Here is an 18,066-nt window from a genome sequence, read left to right as displayed (position 1 = left end):
GGGCACAATGGCTTGCACCTGCAATCCTAGCTATTCAGGAGACAGGAAGCCGGTAGAACTGAGGCCCTGAGTTCGAGCCCTTAGCACAAAAACAAGCAAATGCGCAAGGGTAGCTGAGTGGCAGAGCTGCTGACCTGGGCTTCATCCCCAGCACCCACAATCCGAACCAACAGAGCCACCCGAGGGCCCCGAACAGCGTCGGTGTGAGTGGCACGTAGCAAGACTTACAGCTAATTAGGAGTTGACATTGCCATTATCTTTAATGTTCACTGTCACGTGACCGCGCGAACCATCCCCCCCCCCCCCCCCCCCCCCCCGCCCCTCAAGCCATTAGGGTGTGAGGGACAGCGGGAACGGGTACGGTGAGGAAAACGCTCTTGACATTAGTGGGTCTCCGACTCCACGTCAACCTGCCCATTCCCGCCATCCCAGGAACCGCGTTTTCCATAGCGTCGTCCTATCGCGCGGCCCGCGCAAGAAGCCGGAAGCTCGTAGGCTGCGCGCGCATCGCACGCCGCCTCCGACTCCCCGGCGTGCTCCGACTGGCTGCGCGGCGTGCGTGCGTGCGTACGGCGTGGCGGCGCGCGCGGGCCTCACGTGACCGGCGGGGCCGCGGAGGCGGGAATCTGTCCGTGTTTGTCCGGGTGGTGGTTCGGCCGGTGCTTTTTGTCGGGCCGCTCTCGCCTCGCCGCGGGGAAAGGAAGCCGGCGCGTGGGGGGCTGAAGCAGAACCCCCCGCCCCTCGCGGCCGGCGCCCCCGGCACCCGCCCGTGGCGTCCTCGTCGCGTGCTCGGCCTCGCTGGGCCGCGGCCTCCCGTCCCCGGGGTTGAGATCCGAAACGTTTGCAAACATGTCCCGGATCGAAAAGATGAGCATTCTGGGAGTGCGGAGTTTTGGAATAGAGGACAAAGATAAGCAAATTATCACTTTCTTCAGCCCCCTCACAATTTTGGTTGGACCCAATGGGGCGGGGAAGACGGTAAGTCCGGAGTGACCGCCTCCGTTTCCGGCCCGCCGCCTCTTGACCATCCCGGTAACCGAATGTCCGGGCGGAGAGGGGCGGCGGGGGCCCGGGAAGAGCCCCGGGGCGTGGTCTCGAGGGGTCTCCAGGCGGCCGCTCGTGTCTCGGGCTGTGGTGGCGACGGTGCTGCCCGTCCCCCTCCCCCCCTCACTCCGTCCCCCCACCCCCGGGACTGGGACCTACTGAGCGCTCAGCGAACCCTACCAGAAGCCCTTGGGTCAGCATTGATTACTTTGCATACTAACTGTCTTGACGTAGAGGCTTTTTGTTGTGGGTCGACCCCCCTCTCCCCCCATACAGGGGTGTAATCTACTTTGGTCATGTTCGCCCCATTACTCATTGGTTTTTAATCTTGCAATTTTTAAAAGAGGATTTCATTATGACCTTTTACGTCCATGCATACGTGTGTACTTCTGTCATCTCCCCTCTTTTCCCCCTAGGTCCCGCTGTTCGCCCTCCCCGTCCCCCCAAGTCCCACATTTCTATTCTGGAGAGAAACCCTGCCAGTCTTTTTTCTTGCACGGTTTTAAATTTAACCCCGCCTCCCCTTACTTACCGACACATTTTTCTTTTCCTTTCCCAGTAGTTGTCCCAAAAAGCAATTTCTTAGAAAGGTACAAAATATGACAGATAATGAAGAGTCGTAAGCATGCCGGTTGTTAAGCATAATAGATGGAAAATAATTGTCCTTAAGATGAAGACCAGATGGCTAGGCTTAACACTTGGAGAACGATTTTGTTAGGATGCTCTTAGTCAAAATAAAATATTGGTGCATAGCTTGCTTTACTGGGATTGTTTATTTTTTTTTGCCAGGCCTTAGGCTTGAACTCAAAGCCTGGGCACTGCCCCTGAGCTTTTTTGCTCAAGGCTAGCACTCTACCACAAAAGCCACAGCATCACTTCTGGCCTTTTCAGTTCATGGTGCTGAGGAGTCGAACCCAGGGCTTCGTGCATGCTAGGCAAGCACTCTACTACTAAGGCACATTCCCAGCCCATACTGGGATTGTTTAAAAGTAAAGAATGTTTTAAATTTATGGGTTGAGAAGGTGGCTTCACTGAGTGCTTGCCTTGCATGCATGCAGCCCTGGGTTCAATTCCTCAGCACCATATAAGCAGAAAAAGCCGGAAGTGGTGCTGTGGCTCAAGTGGTAGAGCACTAGCCTTGAGCTGAAGAGCTGAGGGACAGCGTCCAGGCCCAGAGTTCAAGCCCCATGACCAACAAAAAAAAAAAAGGGGGGGGAAACAGCCAAGAAGCATTCTGGTTTAGAAAAGTGACTTGAGAAAAAGTAATGATGGTATAAGTACAGAAATGATCAAAGGGAAGAATCTGTGAAAATGCAGTTGAGAATCGAATGAGAGAATATTATCTGCCTTTATTAGTTTTTATAAAATTGTTATTTATGTAATGCCTGTTAGGTGCTTTGTGCTGTATTGGGAGACTGACAGGTCCATGAGCACTGGCTTTCTGCTTCACTTATTGCCTTGTGTAACTGCTGGCAAAGGGATCTAACTGCTCTTGTGCTTTGTTTTTCTCATTTTAAAATGAGCATAAAAGTTTCTAGAGTTGGGTGCTGGTGGCTCAGGCCTGTAATCCTACTCAGGAGGCTGTGATCTGAGGATCTGGGTTCAAAGCCAGCCTGGCCAGGAAAGTCTGCGAGACTCTTCTCTCTAATTAACCACTCAGAAAACTGGAAGTGGCACTGTGGCTTAAGTGGTAGAGTGCTTGCCTTGAGCTGAAGAGCTTTGGGACAGCCCCCATGCTGAGTTCAGGCTCCACAACCCACCAAAAAAAAAAGGTTTCTAGAACCTAGGGTCAAGGAAAATTAGAAGAGTAAGGTATGTAAAAGTGCTTAGTAAAGTATTTGGCACATAGAAAGTTCTATGTCATTCTTAGCCATCATTAAGTTCATCTGGTTTTAATTAGAGAAATTTTTTTTAACAAGTAATGATACTTTTAAGAAGTAATAGCATTTCAATTTTTCTTTTTGGCACTAGGATTTGATCTTGGCTTTGCTTGTTACTGGCACTCCATTATTTGAGCCACATCTGTAGCTTTGCTTTTTGCTAGTTAATTGGAGATAGAGTCTGGAAGTTAACCCAGGCTGGCTGTATTCAAAGCCATCCTCTACGTCTTAGTCTCTTAGGATTACAGGTGTGAGCCACTAGCATCCATTTAGTTACCATTTTAATTGTATAGCTTTTCTATGAACTTAGAGTAATTATCTAAACTTTTTTTTTTTTTTGGGTCTGGTCCTGGGGCCTGAACTCTGGGCCTGGGCACTGTCCCTCAGCTCTTCAGCTCAAGGCTAGCGCTCTACCACTTGAGCCACAGCACCACTTCCGGCTTTTTTCTTTTTGCTTATGTGGTGCTGAGGAATCGAACCCCGGGCCTCATGCATGCAAGGCAAGCGCTCTACCACTGAGCCACCTTCCCAGCCCCCTAAACTTTTTTTTTTTTTTTTGTCCATACTGTCTCACTGGTCATCCTAAGGTGGTCAGGAGGTTGGAATCCTCCTGTTTCTGCCTCCTGAGTGCTGATATTACATGTGTGGCCTACCACACTTGGTTTAACTATGTTTTGTTTTTGAGTCCCCAGTGTAAGTTTAAGATACCTTTTCTCAGTTCTCAGAGTATATTAATTATTTGGATAAAAGACCCACTCTTTTCCCCTTTTTTCTAAATGTTGCAGCTTATGAATGTCTGAAAAGTTTAAAACAAAGGAAATAGGGCCCATATGCTTTTAATCAAGGTTTTATTAATTAACAAGGTGTCCATCTCTGAATTCCTGGCAGCTGTTTTCCTAGGCCTCATTTTTTTCCTGAACTGTCTGCTTCCTGTTTTAGATAGATAGATTCAGAAAATTCAGTATATTCGTTGTGTTTCTTTTGTCTGGAAAACAAAGCTTACAACAATCTGGAAGTTTTTTGTTTTGTCAGTTTTTTTGTTTTGTTTTTTTGGTCTGTTTTGCTGGAAATGGAACTCAGAGCCTCCTCAGAGATGCTAGGTCAACTCAGCCCATCCTTGGGCTCCTTGTTCGTTTGTTTTTTTGCTACTGTTGTTTTTTGTTTTGTTTTTTAAATAATTGCTTTATTAGGAGTACTGAAGTTTAATCAGGCCTCATGTGAGGCTTGTTAGCTGTACCTGGTATGTGTTTTGCCATCTTGCAGCTTGAATTCAGGGCCTGGGCACTGTCTCTGAGCTTCTTTTGCTCAAGGCTAGCACTCTACCACTTGAGCCACAGCACCACTTCCAGCTTTTTCTGTTTATGTGGTAGTGAAGAATCAAACCCAGGGCTTTCATGTGTGCTAGGCAAGCACTGTACCACTAAGCCACATAGTCCCAGCCCTAATCCCAGTTTTTTGTTTTTGTTTTCTGGCTGTGGGGCTTGAACTCTGGCCTAGGCACTGTCCCTCAGCTCTTTAGCTTAAGGCTAGTCCTCTACCACTGGAGCTAAAGCACCACTCTGGCTTTCTGAGTAATTTATTGAAGATAGGAGTCTCACGGACTTTGCTGCCAGGCCTAGCTTTGAACTGCGATTTCAGATCTCAGCCTCCTGAGTAGCTAGTATTACAGGCATGAGCCACTGGCGCCTGGTTCCAATACCAGTTTTTTAATCATTTTTATTACAGGTTTTATGTTGTCAGATTTTACCTGATCATATTCATGGTCTCTGTGATAAATATTTCTATTTTTATTTGTTTTTTTTTTTTTGTTGTTGGTCTTGGGGCCTGAACTCAGCATGGGCACTGACTCTCAGCTCTTCAGCACAAGGTTAGCACTTTACCACTTGAGTCATAGCGCTACTTCTGCTTATATGGTGCGAGGAATCGAACCCAGAGATTTATGCATGCTAGGCAAGCAACTCGACCACTGAGCTACCTGCCCAGCCCCTTTTGTTTGTTTGTTTGTTTATTTGTTGAGGGTCTTGAACACAGGACCTGGGTGCTGTCCTAAGCTTATTTTTAGCACAAGGCTAGTGCTCTCCCACTTAGAGCCACAGTTCTACTTATGCTTTCCTGGAGATTGGAGATAAGAGTCTAAAGGACTTTGCTGGTGAGTCTCAGATCTCAGCCTCCAGTGCCCAGCTTGTGACATATAAAGAATGTTGTTAGAGCTGGGCGCCAGTGACTCACGCCTGTAATCCTAGCTACTCAGGAGGCTGAGATCTGAGGGTCACAGTTCAAAGCCAGCCAAGGCAGGAAAGTCTGTGAGACTCTTATCTCCAATAAACCACTAGAAAACCGGAAGTGGCACTGTGGCTCAAGTGGTAGAGTGCTCGCCTTGAGCTGAAGAGTTCAAGGACAGTGCCCAAGCCCAGAGTTGAAGCCCCACGACTGACAAAAAAAAAAAAAGAATGTTGTTGGAGCTGGGAATGTAGCTTAGTGGTAGAGTGCTTGCCTAGTATTCATGAAGCCCTGTTTAGTCCCTCAGTACCACATAAACAAAAAAACAGAAGTGGTGCTGTGGTTCAAGTGGTAGAGTGCATTAGCCTTGAACAAAAGAAGCTGAGGGACAGTGCCCAGGCCCTGAGTTCAAGCCCCAGAACTGGCAAAAAAATAAATAAAATAAAGAGAATGTTGTTGGCTATGCCTCTGTAATATTAGCTACTTAGGAGGCTGAGATCTGAGGATATCAGTTCAGAGCCAGCTATAGTAGGGAAAATCCATAAAACTATCTCCAATTAACTACCAAAAAGCCATAAGTGAAATTGTGGCTCAGATGGTAGAGTGCCTTGAGCATGAAAGCTCATGCAAAATGTGCAGGCCCTGAGTTCAAGCCCCAGGACCAGCCAAAAAAAAAAGATTGTGAAAAGAATCTATGATTCCATTATAACTGATATACTTTTGTATTTCTTTAGACCATCATTGAATGTCTAAAATATATTTCTACTGGAGACTTCCCTCCTGGAACTAAAGGAAATACATTCGTTCATGATCCCAAGGTAATGATTCTAATACAGTTTTGTATTTCAAAATAACATTCTTATTACTATAAAAGCAGTAATAGCTTACTGTAGAACACAGAATGGACAAGTTTAAAGAGAGATGAAGGTCACCTAAACATAATCTTAGTTTCCATTGTTTACTGTTTTTTTTTTTAATGTCTCCTTTATATAGCTGAGGTCTTATTCTTCCTAATTTTATATTCAGATTTTTTTTTACTAAATTATTATAAAGTCCTATTTGAAACATGATAAACTCAATCTGCATGTTTGATACATGGGTACTTTTATTAATTTTGAAACTGTTGTGTATACCTGAAGTATTTTATACTTGGTTGCCTAGCATAGTGGTCTGTAATGTTAGCATTCAGGAGGCTGAAACAAGCCAGACTGTCTAAAATGTGTGATGATTTATGAATATGGGGGGAAGCAGGGAGACTGGAACCAGGGTTTAAACTCAGCTTACTTGCTTGGCTGTTGCTCTACTGCGTGAGCCACACCTACAAGCTTAATTTACTAATTATTTTGGAGATGGAACCTTTCAGACTTTTCTGCTCAGGCAGAAAAGTGTATTTTAGCACATCACTAGAATCATACTGTACAAATTAAATACTGTAGATCTGTGGATCTACAGTACTTACCAGTGTACAGTATTAATTACTAAGTAGTGTTCCATTGAGTTTATATCCAGTAGTTTAACTGACCCTATTGATCATTTAAAGACAACTCTGTAATTATCAAAGTATGAAATTTCATCTTAGAAATAGTAATACCAGGGCTGGGAAGTTGGCTCAGTGGTAGAGTGCTTGCCTTGCATGCATGAGGCCCTGGGTTCGATTCCTCAGCACCACATAAGCAGAAAAAAGCTGGAAGTGGTGTTGTGGCTTAAGTGGTAGAGCACTAGCTTTGAGCTGAAGAGCTGAGGGACAGTGCCTAGGCCCAGAGTTCAGGCCCCACAACCAGCAAAAAAAAAAAAAAAAGAAATAGTAATACCAGCTGGGTGCTGGTGGCTCATGCCTATAATCTTAGCTACTCAGGAGGCTGAGATCTGAGGATTATGGTTCCAAGCCAGCCCAGGCAGGAAAAGTCCATGAGACAAAAAACAGAAATAGTACTATGTTGTATATTTACTAAGCCCTCTCTTCATTTATCTCATTGTGTACTTTATTGAAGAATTGGAGAAACCATGAACATTTTCTTACTCTAATCATAAAAGCTACCAAAGTACCATATGTATATACAGTTCTTTCTTTTTTCACTGCTCTATTAAGGTTGAAATTTTTTTTTTACCTGAGATAAGATCTTATTATACAACCTAAACCTGGGACTTCTACCTCCCTAGTGCTTGGATTATAATCATGTGTTATGCCAGTTTGTTTTACTCCTTAGCAACCTACTACTCTGAGAGGCTAGAGTCTATGTATCAACTCAAGAATTTCCATCTCTCTTGCATCAGCAATTTCTCCCTAATCCCAACCTCTCTTAAACTCAGGGCTTCATGTTATCACTCGGCTTTTTTACTCGTGGCTGGTACTTGGGCTACTCCTTGATTTCTAGCTTTTTGCTGGTTAATTGCAGATAAGTCTTTTTGATTTGTCTGCCCTCACTGGCTTCAAACCTAGATTCTCAGTTCTCAGCCTCTTGAGTAGCTAGGATTACAAGCATAAGCTACCAGTGCCTGGCTAGATTTCAGCCTTTTGAGTAGCTAGAATTATAGGAGTGGGCTACCAGTGCCTCACCAGTTTTCCTTTATTAGATTAGTCATATCAACATTTAAACATGCTCTAGAAGCTCCAATCTGAATTAAAAAACTGTTCCTGAGTAACTTCTAGCTTTTACCTTTTCTGTTTCTTTTTGGTTGGTTGTGGTTATTTGTAGTAGTACTTTTTTATTCTGGTAGACCCAGCCTCCTGAGTTAGCTTGGATTATAGAATTACAGGTGTGAGCTACTGGTGCTTGGCTGTTTTTTTGAGACAGTCTCTATAGCCCAAGCTTGCTTCCAACATCACCCCCTCCTTCCTGGCCAAGGATTTGAACTCATGGCTTTGTGTTCATGCTAGGGAAGTGTTTTATCACTTGAACCTTGCCTCTAGTCCTTTTGTTTTTGAGAGAGGGTCTTGATGCTATCTTTTCATAGGTAGGCCTTGAACTCTTGAGTAGATGGGATTAAAGGTATAGCTTGGCCTTGATCTCTTGATCTCTGTTCTCAAGTACTGGAATTATAGGCACTATGCCCAGTTTTTTTGTGTTTTATAATAAAATTCTCAAGTGTTACATGTATTTATCATATATCTCAATTGAGATTTATGTGTAAAGATTTAAAGAGACCAGTGTTTTTTTTTTTTTTTTTTGGTTCGTCATGGGGGCTGAACTCTGGGCCTGGGCTTTGTCCCTCAGCTCTTCAGCTTAAGGCTAGTGCTCTACCACTTGAGCCACAGCACCACTTCCAGTTTTTTTCTGCTTATGTGATGCTAAGGAATTGAACCCAGGGCCTCATGCATGCAATGCAAGCACTCTACCGCTGAGCCAGCTTCCCAGCCAAAGAGACCAATCTTGATTTTGTATTTTTTGTCTTGTTCAATTGTTCAATGGCAAGTATCAAATGAGATTTAACTAAGGTTGGAGATTTTATTTTTATTTTTTTGAAATACTGGAGTTTGAACTCAGGGTCTTATACTTGCTAGGTTGGTAGCTGCTTTGTTTTTGCTGTTGGGCCTGAACTCTGGGCCTGGGCGCTGTCCCTCAGCTCGTCAGCTCAAGGCTAGCGCTCTACCACTTGAGCCACAGCGCCACTTCCGGCTTTTTTCTTTTTTCTTATGTGGTGCTGAGGAATCGAACCCAGGGCCTCAGGCATGCAAGGCAAGCGCTCTAACACTGAGCCACCTTCCCAGCCCCAGAATATTTCTTGTTTGGACAATGTCACCCCTTTTTTCGCTTTGTTTGTTATTTTTGAGATAGGATCTCCTGGACTTCGCTGTCTTTGCTGGCCTTGAACACTGTTTTTTGTTGGTTATTTTGGAGATAGAGTCTAATGAACTTTTTGGCCCAGGCTGTACTTGAACCTCAATTCTCCAGATCTTAGCTGATAATTAGGGTTTCAAGTATAAAACATTGGTGCCTGGCTATATATAGTTAACTTTTTTTTTTGGTTGGTTGTGGGGCCTGAACTCTGGTCCTGGGTGCTATCCCTCAGCATTTCAGCTCAAGGCTAGCACTCTACCACTTGAGCCACAGTGCAACTTCCGACTTTTTCTGAATATGTGGTGCTGAGGAATCGAACCCAGGGCCTCATGGCGTTCAAGAGAATCAGTCTACCACTGAGCCACCTTCCCAGCCCTATATAGTTAACTTTTAAAATATGATGAGATAAAATAGAGAGTTCAGATACTAGGTACTAGGTACTCTCTTCCCTTTCCCTTCCCCTCTTCTCTCTCTTCCCACTCTCTTCATACCCCCTTTTCCTGTTTCTTCATTCTCCTACTTCTTCCCCCTTACTTCTCCCCTCTCTCCCCTCCCCTTTCCCCTCTCCTTTCCTCCAACCCATGCATACCTTTCCTGATAAGAGGCTGTAAAGGAATTTATTTATTTTTTATTTTTTTGTTTTTTGGTCAGTCATGGGGCTGAACTCTAGGCCTAGGTGGTGTCTAGTCCCTACCACTTGAGCCGCAGTGCCACTTCCAGTTTTTTTTCTGCTTATATGGTGCTGAGGAATCGAACCCAGCGCTTCACGCATGAGAGGCAAGCACTCTACCCCTGAGCGAACTTCCCAGCCCCAGGAATTTATTTTTACTTAAACATTCCTTCTCCAAATTGGTAAGTTCATTCCAGTCACAGAGAAATAGACAAACTCATGTTTTAGAAGATATTCTACAAATAATTTTCAAAATAATCTGTTATGAGGGCTGGGAAGGTGGCTCAGTGGTAGAGTGCTTGCCTTGCATGCATGAGGCCCTGAGTTCGATTCCTCAGCACCACATAAAGCAGAAAAAGCTGGAAGTGGTGCTATGGCTCAAGTGATAGAGCGCTAGCCTTGAGTTGAAGAGCTGAGGGATAGTGCCCAGGCCCTGAGTTCAGGATCCAAGGACTGGCTATGCAACTATTCTAAAGAAATATGAGGGGCTGGGAATGTAGCTGAGGGGCTGGGATTGTGGCTCAGTGGTAGAGTGCTTGCTTAGCATGCATGAAGCCCTAGGTTCCATTCCTCAGTACCACGTAAACAGAAAAGGCTAGAAGTGGTGCTGTGGCTCAAGTGGTAGAGTGCTATCTTTGAGCACAAAGAGGCTCAGAGACAGAGCCTGAGTTTAAGACCCAGGACTGTTCAAAAAAAAAAGAAAGAATGGTAGTAAGTAAAGGAGGTAGATAATATTGTGTCATTTTGTTATTTTTGTTATTTTTTTATTTATTTTTATTTATTTATTTTTTTTTGTGTAATTTTTTTTTTTATTGTAAAGCTACTATACAGAGGGTTACAGTTACATGAGTGAGGTAATGAGTACACTTCCTCTTGAACATTGTTACCCCCTCCATTGTTTCCCCCCTACCATCCCCTCCCTCCCTCCCTTCCCCGAGGTTCTTTTTTTTTTTTTGATTGTGATTAAATAATTACATAATTTCAAAGTCACAAGTTCATTCTAACTTATTGTGTCATTTTAATAAAACAAGTATTCTTTTCTGTGTGTGTGTGTGTGTGTGTGTGTGTGTGTGTGTGTAATTAATTTTTTGTTGTTGGTTGTGGGCCTTGAATTCTGGGCTTGGGCGCTGTCCCTGCGCTCTTCAGCTCAACACGAGCACTCTACTGCTTGAGCCACAGCGCCACTTCCGGTTTTCTAGTGATTTATTGCAGATAAGAGTCTCATGGACTTTCGTGCCTGGACTGGCTTTGAACCATGATCCTCAGATCTTAGCCTCTTGAGTAGCTAGGATTACAGGCGTGAGCCACCAGCGTCCTGCTGTGTAATGAATTTTATTTATTTTTTGGTGCTAGTCCTGGGGCTTGAACTCAAGACCTGGATGCTGTTCCTGAGCTGCTTTTTTGCTTAATGCTTAACACTCTTACCACTTGAGCCACAGCTCCACCTGTGGCCTTTTTTTGGTAGTTAATTGGAAATGATATTCTCACAAACTTTCCTGCTCAGGCTGGCTTTGAATAGCAATCCTTATATCTCAGCCTCCTGAGTAGCAAGCATTACTGGAATGAGCCACTGGCATTCATTTGAATAAGCAATGTTGTTTATATATATATATATATATTTTTTGTCTGTCGTGGGGCTTGAACTCTGGGCCTGGGCGCTGTCCCTCAGCTCTTCAGCTCAAGGCGAGCGCTCTACCACTTGAGCCACAGCACCACTTCCGGTTTTCTGGTGGTTTATTGGAGATAGGAGTCTCACGGTCTCTCCTGCCCAGGCTGGCTTTGAACCGCGATCCTCAGATCTCAGCCTCCTGAGTAGCTAGGATTACAGGTGTGAGCCACCAGTGCCCGGCTGTTGTTTATACTTTTTAGAACTAGCATTCTGGTGCTTTGTAAAGTAGCATAATTATTCTTTCACTTTCAAAGGTTGCTCAAGAAACAGATGTAAGAGCCCAGATCCGTCTGCAGTTTCGTGACGTGAATGGAGAACTTGTAGCTGTGCAGAGATCTATGTTGTGCAGTCAAAAAAGCAAGAAGACAGAATTTAAAACTCTGGAAGGAATCATTACGAGAACAAAGTAGGTCTTCATGACATATTTGAGTATCTTTATTTTTAATCTTTTATATTTGTTAAGAGTAAGGTTTTTAAAATACAACTTTATTTTGGTAAATACTTTAACTTTCTTTCAGCAGGACTTTACTTTTTAGAGTTGTTTAAATTTGTAATAGAATTGGATAAAAAGTGTGAGGTTGGGGCTGGGAAGGTGGCTCAGCCTTGCATGCTGGAGGCCCTGGGTTCAATTCCTCAGCACTGCATAAGCAAAAAGAAAAAAGCCGGAAGTGGCGCTGTGGCTCAAGTGGTAGAGCGCTAGCCTTGAGCTGAAGAGCTGAGGGCCAGCACCCAGGCCCAGAGTTCAGGCCCCACGACTGGACCCCCCCCCCCCCCCAAAAAAAAAAAAAAAGAGTGAGGTTTCCATATACTCACTGCTTCTACATATTCATACACGGTCCCTCCCACCAGCATCATTGCATTTTTCGATACTATTAATGAGAGTGGGTCCATTAAAGATTCAGTAATTTATGAACAGTTGCTGAATTAAAAACACATAATCATTCCAATACAGGTTGAATGAATAAAAAATGCCAGTATCATGTATAGGGATGAGAAGCTGACAAGTAGGGAAATAATTTATTCCTAAATAATTATCAGTAGTGTTAGTCAAATATCATCTTGTTATGGCTTTCGATTTTGTTTTTTGTTTTTGTTTTTTTGGTCGTGGGGCTTGAACTCTGGGCTTGGGCGCTGTCCTTGTGCTCTTCAGCTCAAGGCCAGTGCTCTACCGCTTGAGCCACAGCACCACTTCCGTTTTTTTTAGCAGTTTATTGGAGATAGGAGTCTCACAAACTCCCCCCCCCACTGGCTCGGCTGGCTTTGAACCGTGATCCTCAGATCTCAGCCTCTTGAGTAGCTAGGATTACAGGCATGAGCCACTGGTGCCCGGCTAGATTTTGGATTCTAGGCTTTATCCTTGTTGATCAAAGTACCTAATTACCTTCCTTCTTCCCTTCCTTCCTCGTATATATGTGTGCACGTCTGCACTGGGGCCTGGGTGCTGTCTCTTAGTCCCTTTTTTTTTTTTTCCCTTTCGTTCTAATCCTAGAGTTTTAACTTGCAGTCTGGGTGCTGTCTCTTAATTTTTCTCTGAAGACTGGCCTTGTCCCAGCTCCACTTCCAGCTTTTTTTTTTCTTCTGTCATAGGACTTGAACTTAGGGGCCTGGGCACTGTCCCTGAGCTTTTCACTCAAGGCTAGCACTCTACCACTTTGAGTCACAGCTCCACTTCTGATTTTCTAGTGATTACTTGGAGATAAGAGATTCCCAGACTTTGCTGCCGGGGTTGGCTTTGAACCATGATCCTTAGATCTCAGCCTCCACAGTAACTTGTATACAGGTGTGATCCACTAGCGCTTGGCTATTCTAATTTGCTCTATATTTTCTTTGTAGGTAATCTCATATATTCATCACTCAAATTGCTATGTGTTCACAAGTGACTCACAAATTTATTTCTCTAACCAGACCTCTGTTTTCCAGACCCTTTTCATTTTCTACCAATTGTTCTAAAGATAGCTCAGATTCAACATGGCCACAACAATGGCATGATTCTCTGACCCTTTTTAAAAAAAACAAAAAACTTCCTAGTAGGTTGTTTTGCAGTACTTTTCATCCTAGTGAATGATTCTTCTCTCCATCCAGCGACACACACCCAAGGACCTAACTCTTTTTTTTTTTTTTGGGTCCGGTCGTGGGGCCTGAACTCTGGGCCTGGGCGCTGTCCCTCAGCTCTTCAGCTCAAGGCTAGCGCTCTACCACTTGAGCCACAGCGCCACTTCTGGCTTTTTTTCTTTTTGCTTATGTGGTGCTGAGGAATCGAACCCAGGGCCTCATGCATGCAAGGCAAGCGCTCTACCACTGAGCCACCTTCCCAGCCCCCCAAGGACCTAACTCTTGATACCTTCCTTGCTCTGTATAACCTAATCCATTACTAAATGCCAGGATTTAACCCAAGTGTTCCCTGTATCTGTTTTTATTTCTAGTCTAAGCTATTGTCATCTTTCCATGATGTACGGTGATAATCTGCTGGTCTGTGTGTATCTATTCTAGCCCCCTACAGAACATTTTCAGTATGCTGCTCAGTGTACTGTTTTCCACATTAGTTACACAGAGAAGGATTTTTCTCTTAAAGCGTTTTGTTTTGTTTTGTTTTTGAGACCAGGTTTCACTATGTAGCTTAGGCTGACCTTGATCTTGGTAGGTAACCAGCTGGCCTGGACTTCACTGGTTTTTTGCCTCAGCTTCCTGAGTACCAAGATTACAGGCCTGCTCATTGTAGTATTTTTTTTAAATATAAGTTGGAATGCATAAAAAAACAGTAAAGACAAGTCAGATACTGCCTTTGGCTGCCCTATCCATCTGTTAATAGACATCCCTTCTAGACCATGTGTTTTTAGATGTTTTTAATTCATCTTTGCTTCTCTGTTATTGATTATATTTTATTCACTTAAATATCTTATTTTTTATTTTGGGCAAGGAAGACAGTTCATTTTCTATATATTATGTATAAGTATTTTAAATTATTGTATTTAAAAGTTAAAATATGTAAAAATTCTAGCATTTTTGTACTGTTATATATGTTTTCTTCATCAGTGAATGAATAGTACAAAGGATTAAGTAATAGAATAGATACTACATGAGGTTATTTTATGTATGTTCTTGCTTTTTATTTTCTCTAGGCATGGAGAAAAGGTCAGTCTTAGCTCTAAATGTGCAGAAATTGATCGAGAAATGATCAGTTCACTTGGCGTTTCCAAATCTGTTCTAAATAATGTCATTTTCTGTCACCAAGAAGATTCAAATTGGCCTTTAAGTGAAGGAAAGATGCTGAAGCAGAAGTTTGATGAGATCTTTTCAGCCACTAGGTTTGTAACTTTTTTTGTTGGTTGTGGGGCTTGAATTCTGGGCTTGGCCATAGTCCCTGAGCTCTTCAGCTCAAGGTAAATGTTGTACCACTTGACCCACAGCTCTATTTTCTGGTGATTAATTGGTGATAAGAGTCTTTCCTGCTTGGCTGCCTTTGAACCGTGATCCTCAGATCTCAGCCTCCTGACTAGCTAGGATTACAGGTGTAAGCCACTGGTGCCAGGCTGGTTTGTAACTTTGTAACTTCCTGACAATACCAGGGTTTGAACTCCTGAATCTTGAACCTGCTTTGCTTCCTTGCTCAGAAGGTGCTCTTCCGCTTTAGCCCACAGCTTCACCTCTAAATAAATCTTAACGCCTGGCTATACTATATTTTACTTAGCCAGAAGTTTTATTTCTTATCTTCAAAGGTACATTAAAGCTTTAGATACACTTCGTCAAGTCCGTCAGACACAAGGTCAGAAAGTAAAAGAATGTCAAACAGAATTGAAATATCTGAAACAAAATAAGGAAAAAGCTTGCGAGATTCGTGATCGGATTACTACTAAAGAAGCCCAGTTAGCATCTTCAAAGGAAATTGTCAGGTCGTATGAGAATGATCTTGAACCATTGAAGGTAATTTGATTTATTTCTTTTTTGAGATTGGGATTTGAACTTGGTGTCTGAGGCTTGCTTTTACTCATCGGCTGGCACTGTGTGACTTGAGCCACACCTCCCACTCTCATTTCTTTTTATAATCAATAAGTTATATATATCACATATTTGTGATATACAATATGATATTTTAATGTACGTGTACAGTAAAAAATGGTTAAGCCAAGATAATCACCATGTATATTACCATATCATTTTTTTTGTGGTGGGAACACTTAAAATCTTCTCTTAGCAATTTTTAAATACACAGCAATTGATTCTTGTGCAAATAGCTACTTGGTAAACGAAGGATTTTTTTTTTGTTTTAACTATAGTGGCATTTACCTCTAAGGTACACGATTGACTACTAATGTATTTAATTTGGTGCTAATGTGGTTTGCTAGACAGGTACTGTGCCAGTTAGCCCATGCCTCTAAGCCTAAAGTACTTTATTTTTATATTAATATATATTTATTTCAAGAGAAATTATCACAAGCTCAGTGTGGGTGGTTAATACCTGTAATCCTAGCTACTCAGGAGGTGGAAATCTAAGGCCAGCATGGGCAGGAAAGTCCCTGTGAGACTCTTACCTCCAATTAACTGCTCAAAAACTGTCACTGTGGCTCAAAGTGGTAGAGTGCTAGCTATGAGCATAACACCCAGGCCCTGAGTTCAAGGCCTATGACTGACCAAAAAAAAAAAAAAAATTACCACAGACTAATAGATGTAACATCTTAGGTCTATATTAGATGTTGAGTCTTTAAATTACCCAGAGAATCTAGACTTCAGAAAAGATAAGAAAATAGAAGGTAAGCTGTTAGGGAAGAGGAAGAAGGAAAAGATTAAACTTTTTTTTTTTTTTCCTGCCAGTTCTGGGACCTGAATTCAGAGCCTGGGCACCTGTCCCTGAGCTGCTTTTTGCTAGCACTCTACCCCTTGAGCCACAGCATCACTTCCAGCTTTTCTGTATGTGGTACTGAGGAATTGAACCCAAAGCTTTATGCATGCCAGGCAAGCACTCTACCACATTCCCAGCCCAAGATTAAACTTTTTTTTTTTTTGTCAGTTGTGGGGCTTGAACTCTGGGCCTGGGCACTGTTCCTCAGCTCTCCAGCTCAAGACAAGGGCTCTACCACGAGCTACAGCACCACTTCCCAAGATTAAACTTAATAGTATAGAACATTAGCTGTTGAATAGTAATTACCTAATCTTATAATTCTGGGTTTTTAGGACATATTGATCATTTCCTCAGTCATTCATTTTTGTGATATTGGGGATTGAAACTAGGACCTCACAACTGTGAGACAAGTGCTCTTACATTGAGCCCTGCCTCCAGCCCTTTTGTTTGTTTTTGACGTGGAGTCTCTCACCAACTTAGCCTGGGCTACTCTCAAGCTCAAGACTTTTCTGCTTTTACCTCCAAAGTAGCTGAGATTACAGGTGTTGTGCTACCATGACTGGCTTCTACCCTCCTAATCCCCCCACCCCACAGTATTTGCCTTGAACTTGAGTCTTGTTTGAGCTCTCATAGCTTTTTTTATTTACCAGTGGCACTCTGCCACTTGAGCCACACTTCCAGTTCTGTTTTTTTGCTGATTATTTTAAACACAAGAGCTAAGAGCATAACTTTGTTGATCATTAATGAATACAAGGACAGGAAAATTGGAGTTGTTTTTTGAAGACAGCCAAAGGAATCCATATAGTTCAAATGGAAAATTCATTTAGGAAATGTCAAGTTAGAGCTAAGTGCTAATACATAGTCTGTATGAATGATGACATGATTCTAGCCAAGGTTGTAAAAGTTGAAGCTTTTGTGTGCTTGTTTGTGACTTAATTCTGTGTTTCTTCAGAGCCTAGGCCAGGGCCTAGGGGCCCCAGCAGGAGGTAGTAAATACTTAGTTTCTTTCTTTTTTATTTTGTCTGTCATGGGGCTTGAACTCTGGACCTGAATGCTGTCCCTAAGCAATTCAGCTCAAGGCCAGCGCTCTACCACTTGAGTAACTGCCACTTCCGGTTTTCTGAGTGGTTTATTGGAGATAAAAGTCTTATGGACTTTCCTGCCTGGGCTGGCTTTGAACAGTGATCCTCAGATCTCTGCCTCCTGAGTAGCTAGGATTACAGGTGTGAACCACCAGTGCCCGGCTAATATTTAGTTTCTTTATTGTAACACTGACTGAACCCAAGTTGCATCTCTCTCTGTACAGGTACTCTGCCACTGAGCTCCACCCCCAGACCCAAGTATTTATTAAAAAGATGATTTCCAAAGTTCTTTTTTTAAGGTCTGTAGGAGAATTCTAGCCTGCATCAATCTCAAAGTTTGGGCCAGATCCCTTGTCCAGCATCTTTCCCCAAAAGACGATTTCATTCCAACTCTTAGGATGCATGCCTTCTATTTACAGATTACTTCCTTGTTTCCACCCTACCACATCCTATTCTTTTATCTTGGCCCCGTTAAACCTGTTTTCCTTTCTTGCCTGAAATGGGACTTGCTAGAAATAACTTGCTTCTAATTTCCTTTTCCACCCACAAATTCATGGTGCAAAGCTTTGTATGACCTAGTGTTACAGTGTCTCACAAAAATTTCTTCTAGAAAGTTTGTTTGAATTCTTACATTAATTATAAACATTTAATTATATTTAATTATACAATTGTATTTGTTTCTTTATTTTTATGATGACACCGACATTTGAACTTAGGACCTTTGTGCTTGCTCTAGGCAGTTCTCTATTACTCTAGCTATGCCTTCAGTCCTTAGTTGATGTCTATGTATGTGTGATGATTCTGGTACTTGAAATTAGGCCTTGCTCTGCTTCTTTCTCTTACTGCTGATGTTCTACCACTTAAGCCACAGTTCCACTTCTAGAG

General features: G+C 42.8%; 1 protein-coding gene across 1 annotated transcript in view; it reads left to right on the top strand.

Annotated features, from left to right (window-relative positions):
- The first annotated feature begins 629 nt into the window (after window positions 1-629).
- Rad50 (RAD50 double strand break repair protein) overlaps window positions 630-18,066 on the top strand; it is a 68,916-nt gene continuing 51,479 nt past the window's right edge. The window contains exons 1-5 of the mRNA XM_042688854.1: window positions 630-978; window positions 5,879-5,962; window positions 11,517-11,668; window positions 14,382-14,567; window positions 14,979-15,183. Of these exons, the coding sequence (XP_042544788.1) occupies window positions 850-978; window positions 5,879-5,962; window positions 11,517-11,668; window positions 14,382-14,567; window positions 14,979-15,183 (756 nt within the window). The 5' untranslated portion in view covers window positions 630-849. The remainder of the gene's footprint in view (window positions 979-5,878; window positions 5,963-11,516; window positions 11,669-14,381; window positions 14,568-14,978; window positions 15,184-18,066) is intronic.

This window comes from Dipodomys spectabilis, unplaced genomic scaffold (assembly GCF_019054845.1).
Source record: "Dipodomys spectabilis isolate Male_0828 unplaced genomic scaffold, ASM1905484v1 ptg000119l, whole genome shotgun sequence".
NCBI lineage: Eukaryota > Metazoa > Chordata > Mammalia > Rodentia > Heteromyidae > Dipodomys > Dipodomys spectabilis.
The sequence above is the reverse complement of the archived record's forward strand: the minus strand, read 5'-3'. Positions and strand labels throughout refer to the sequence as shown.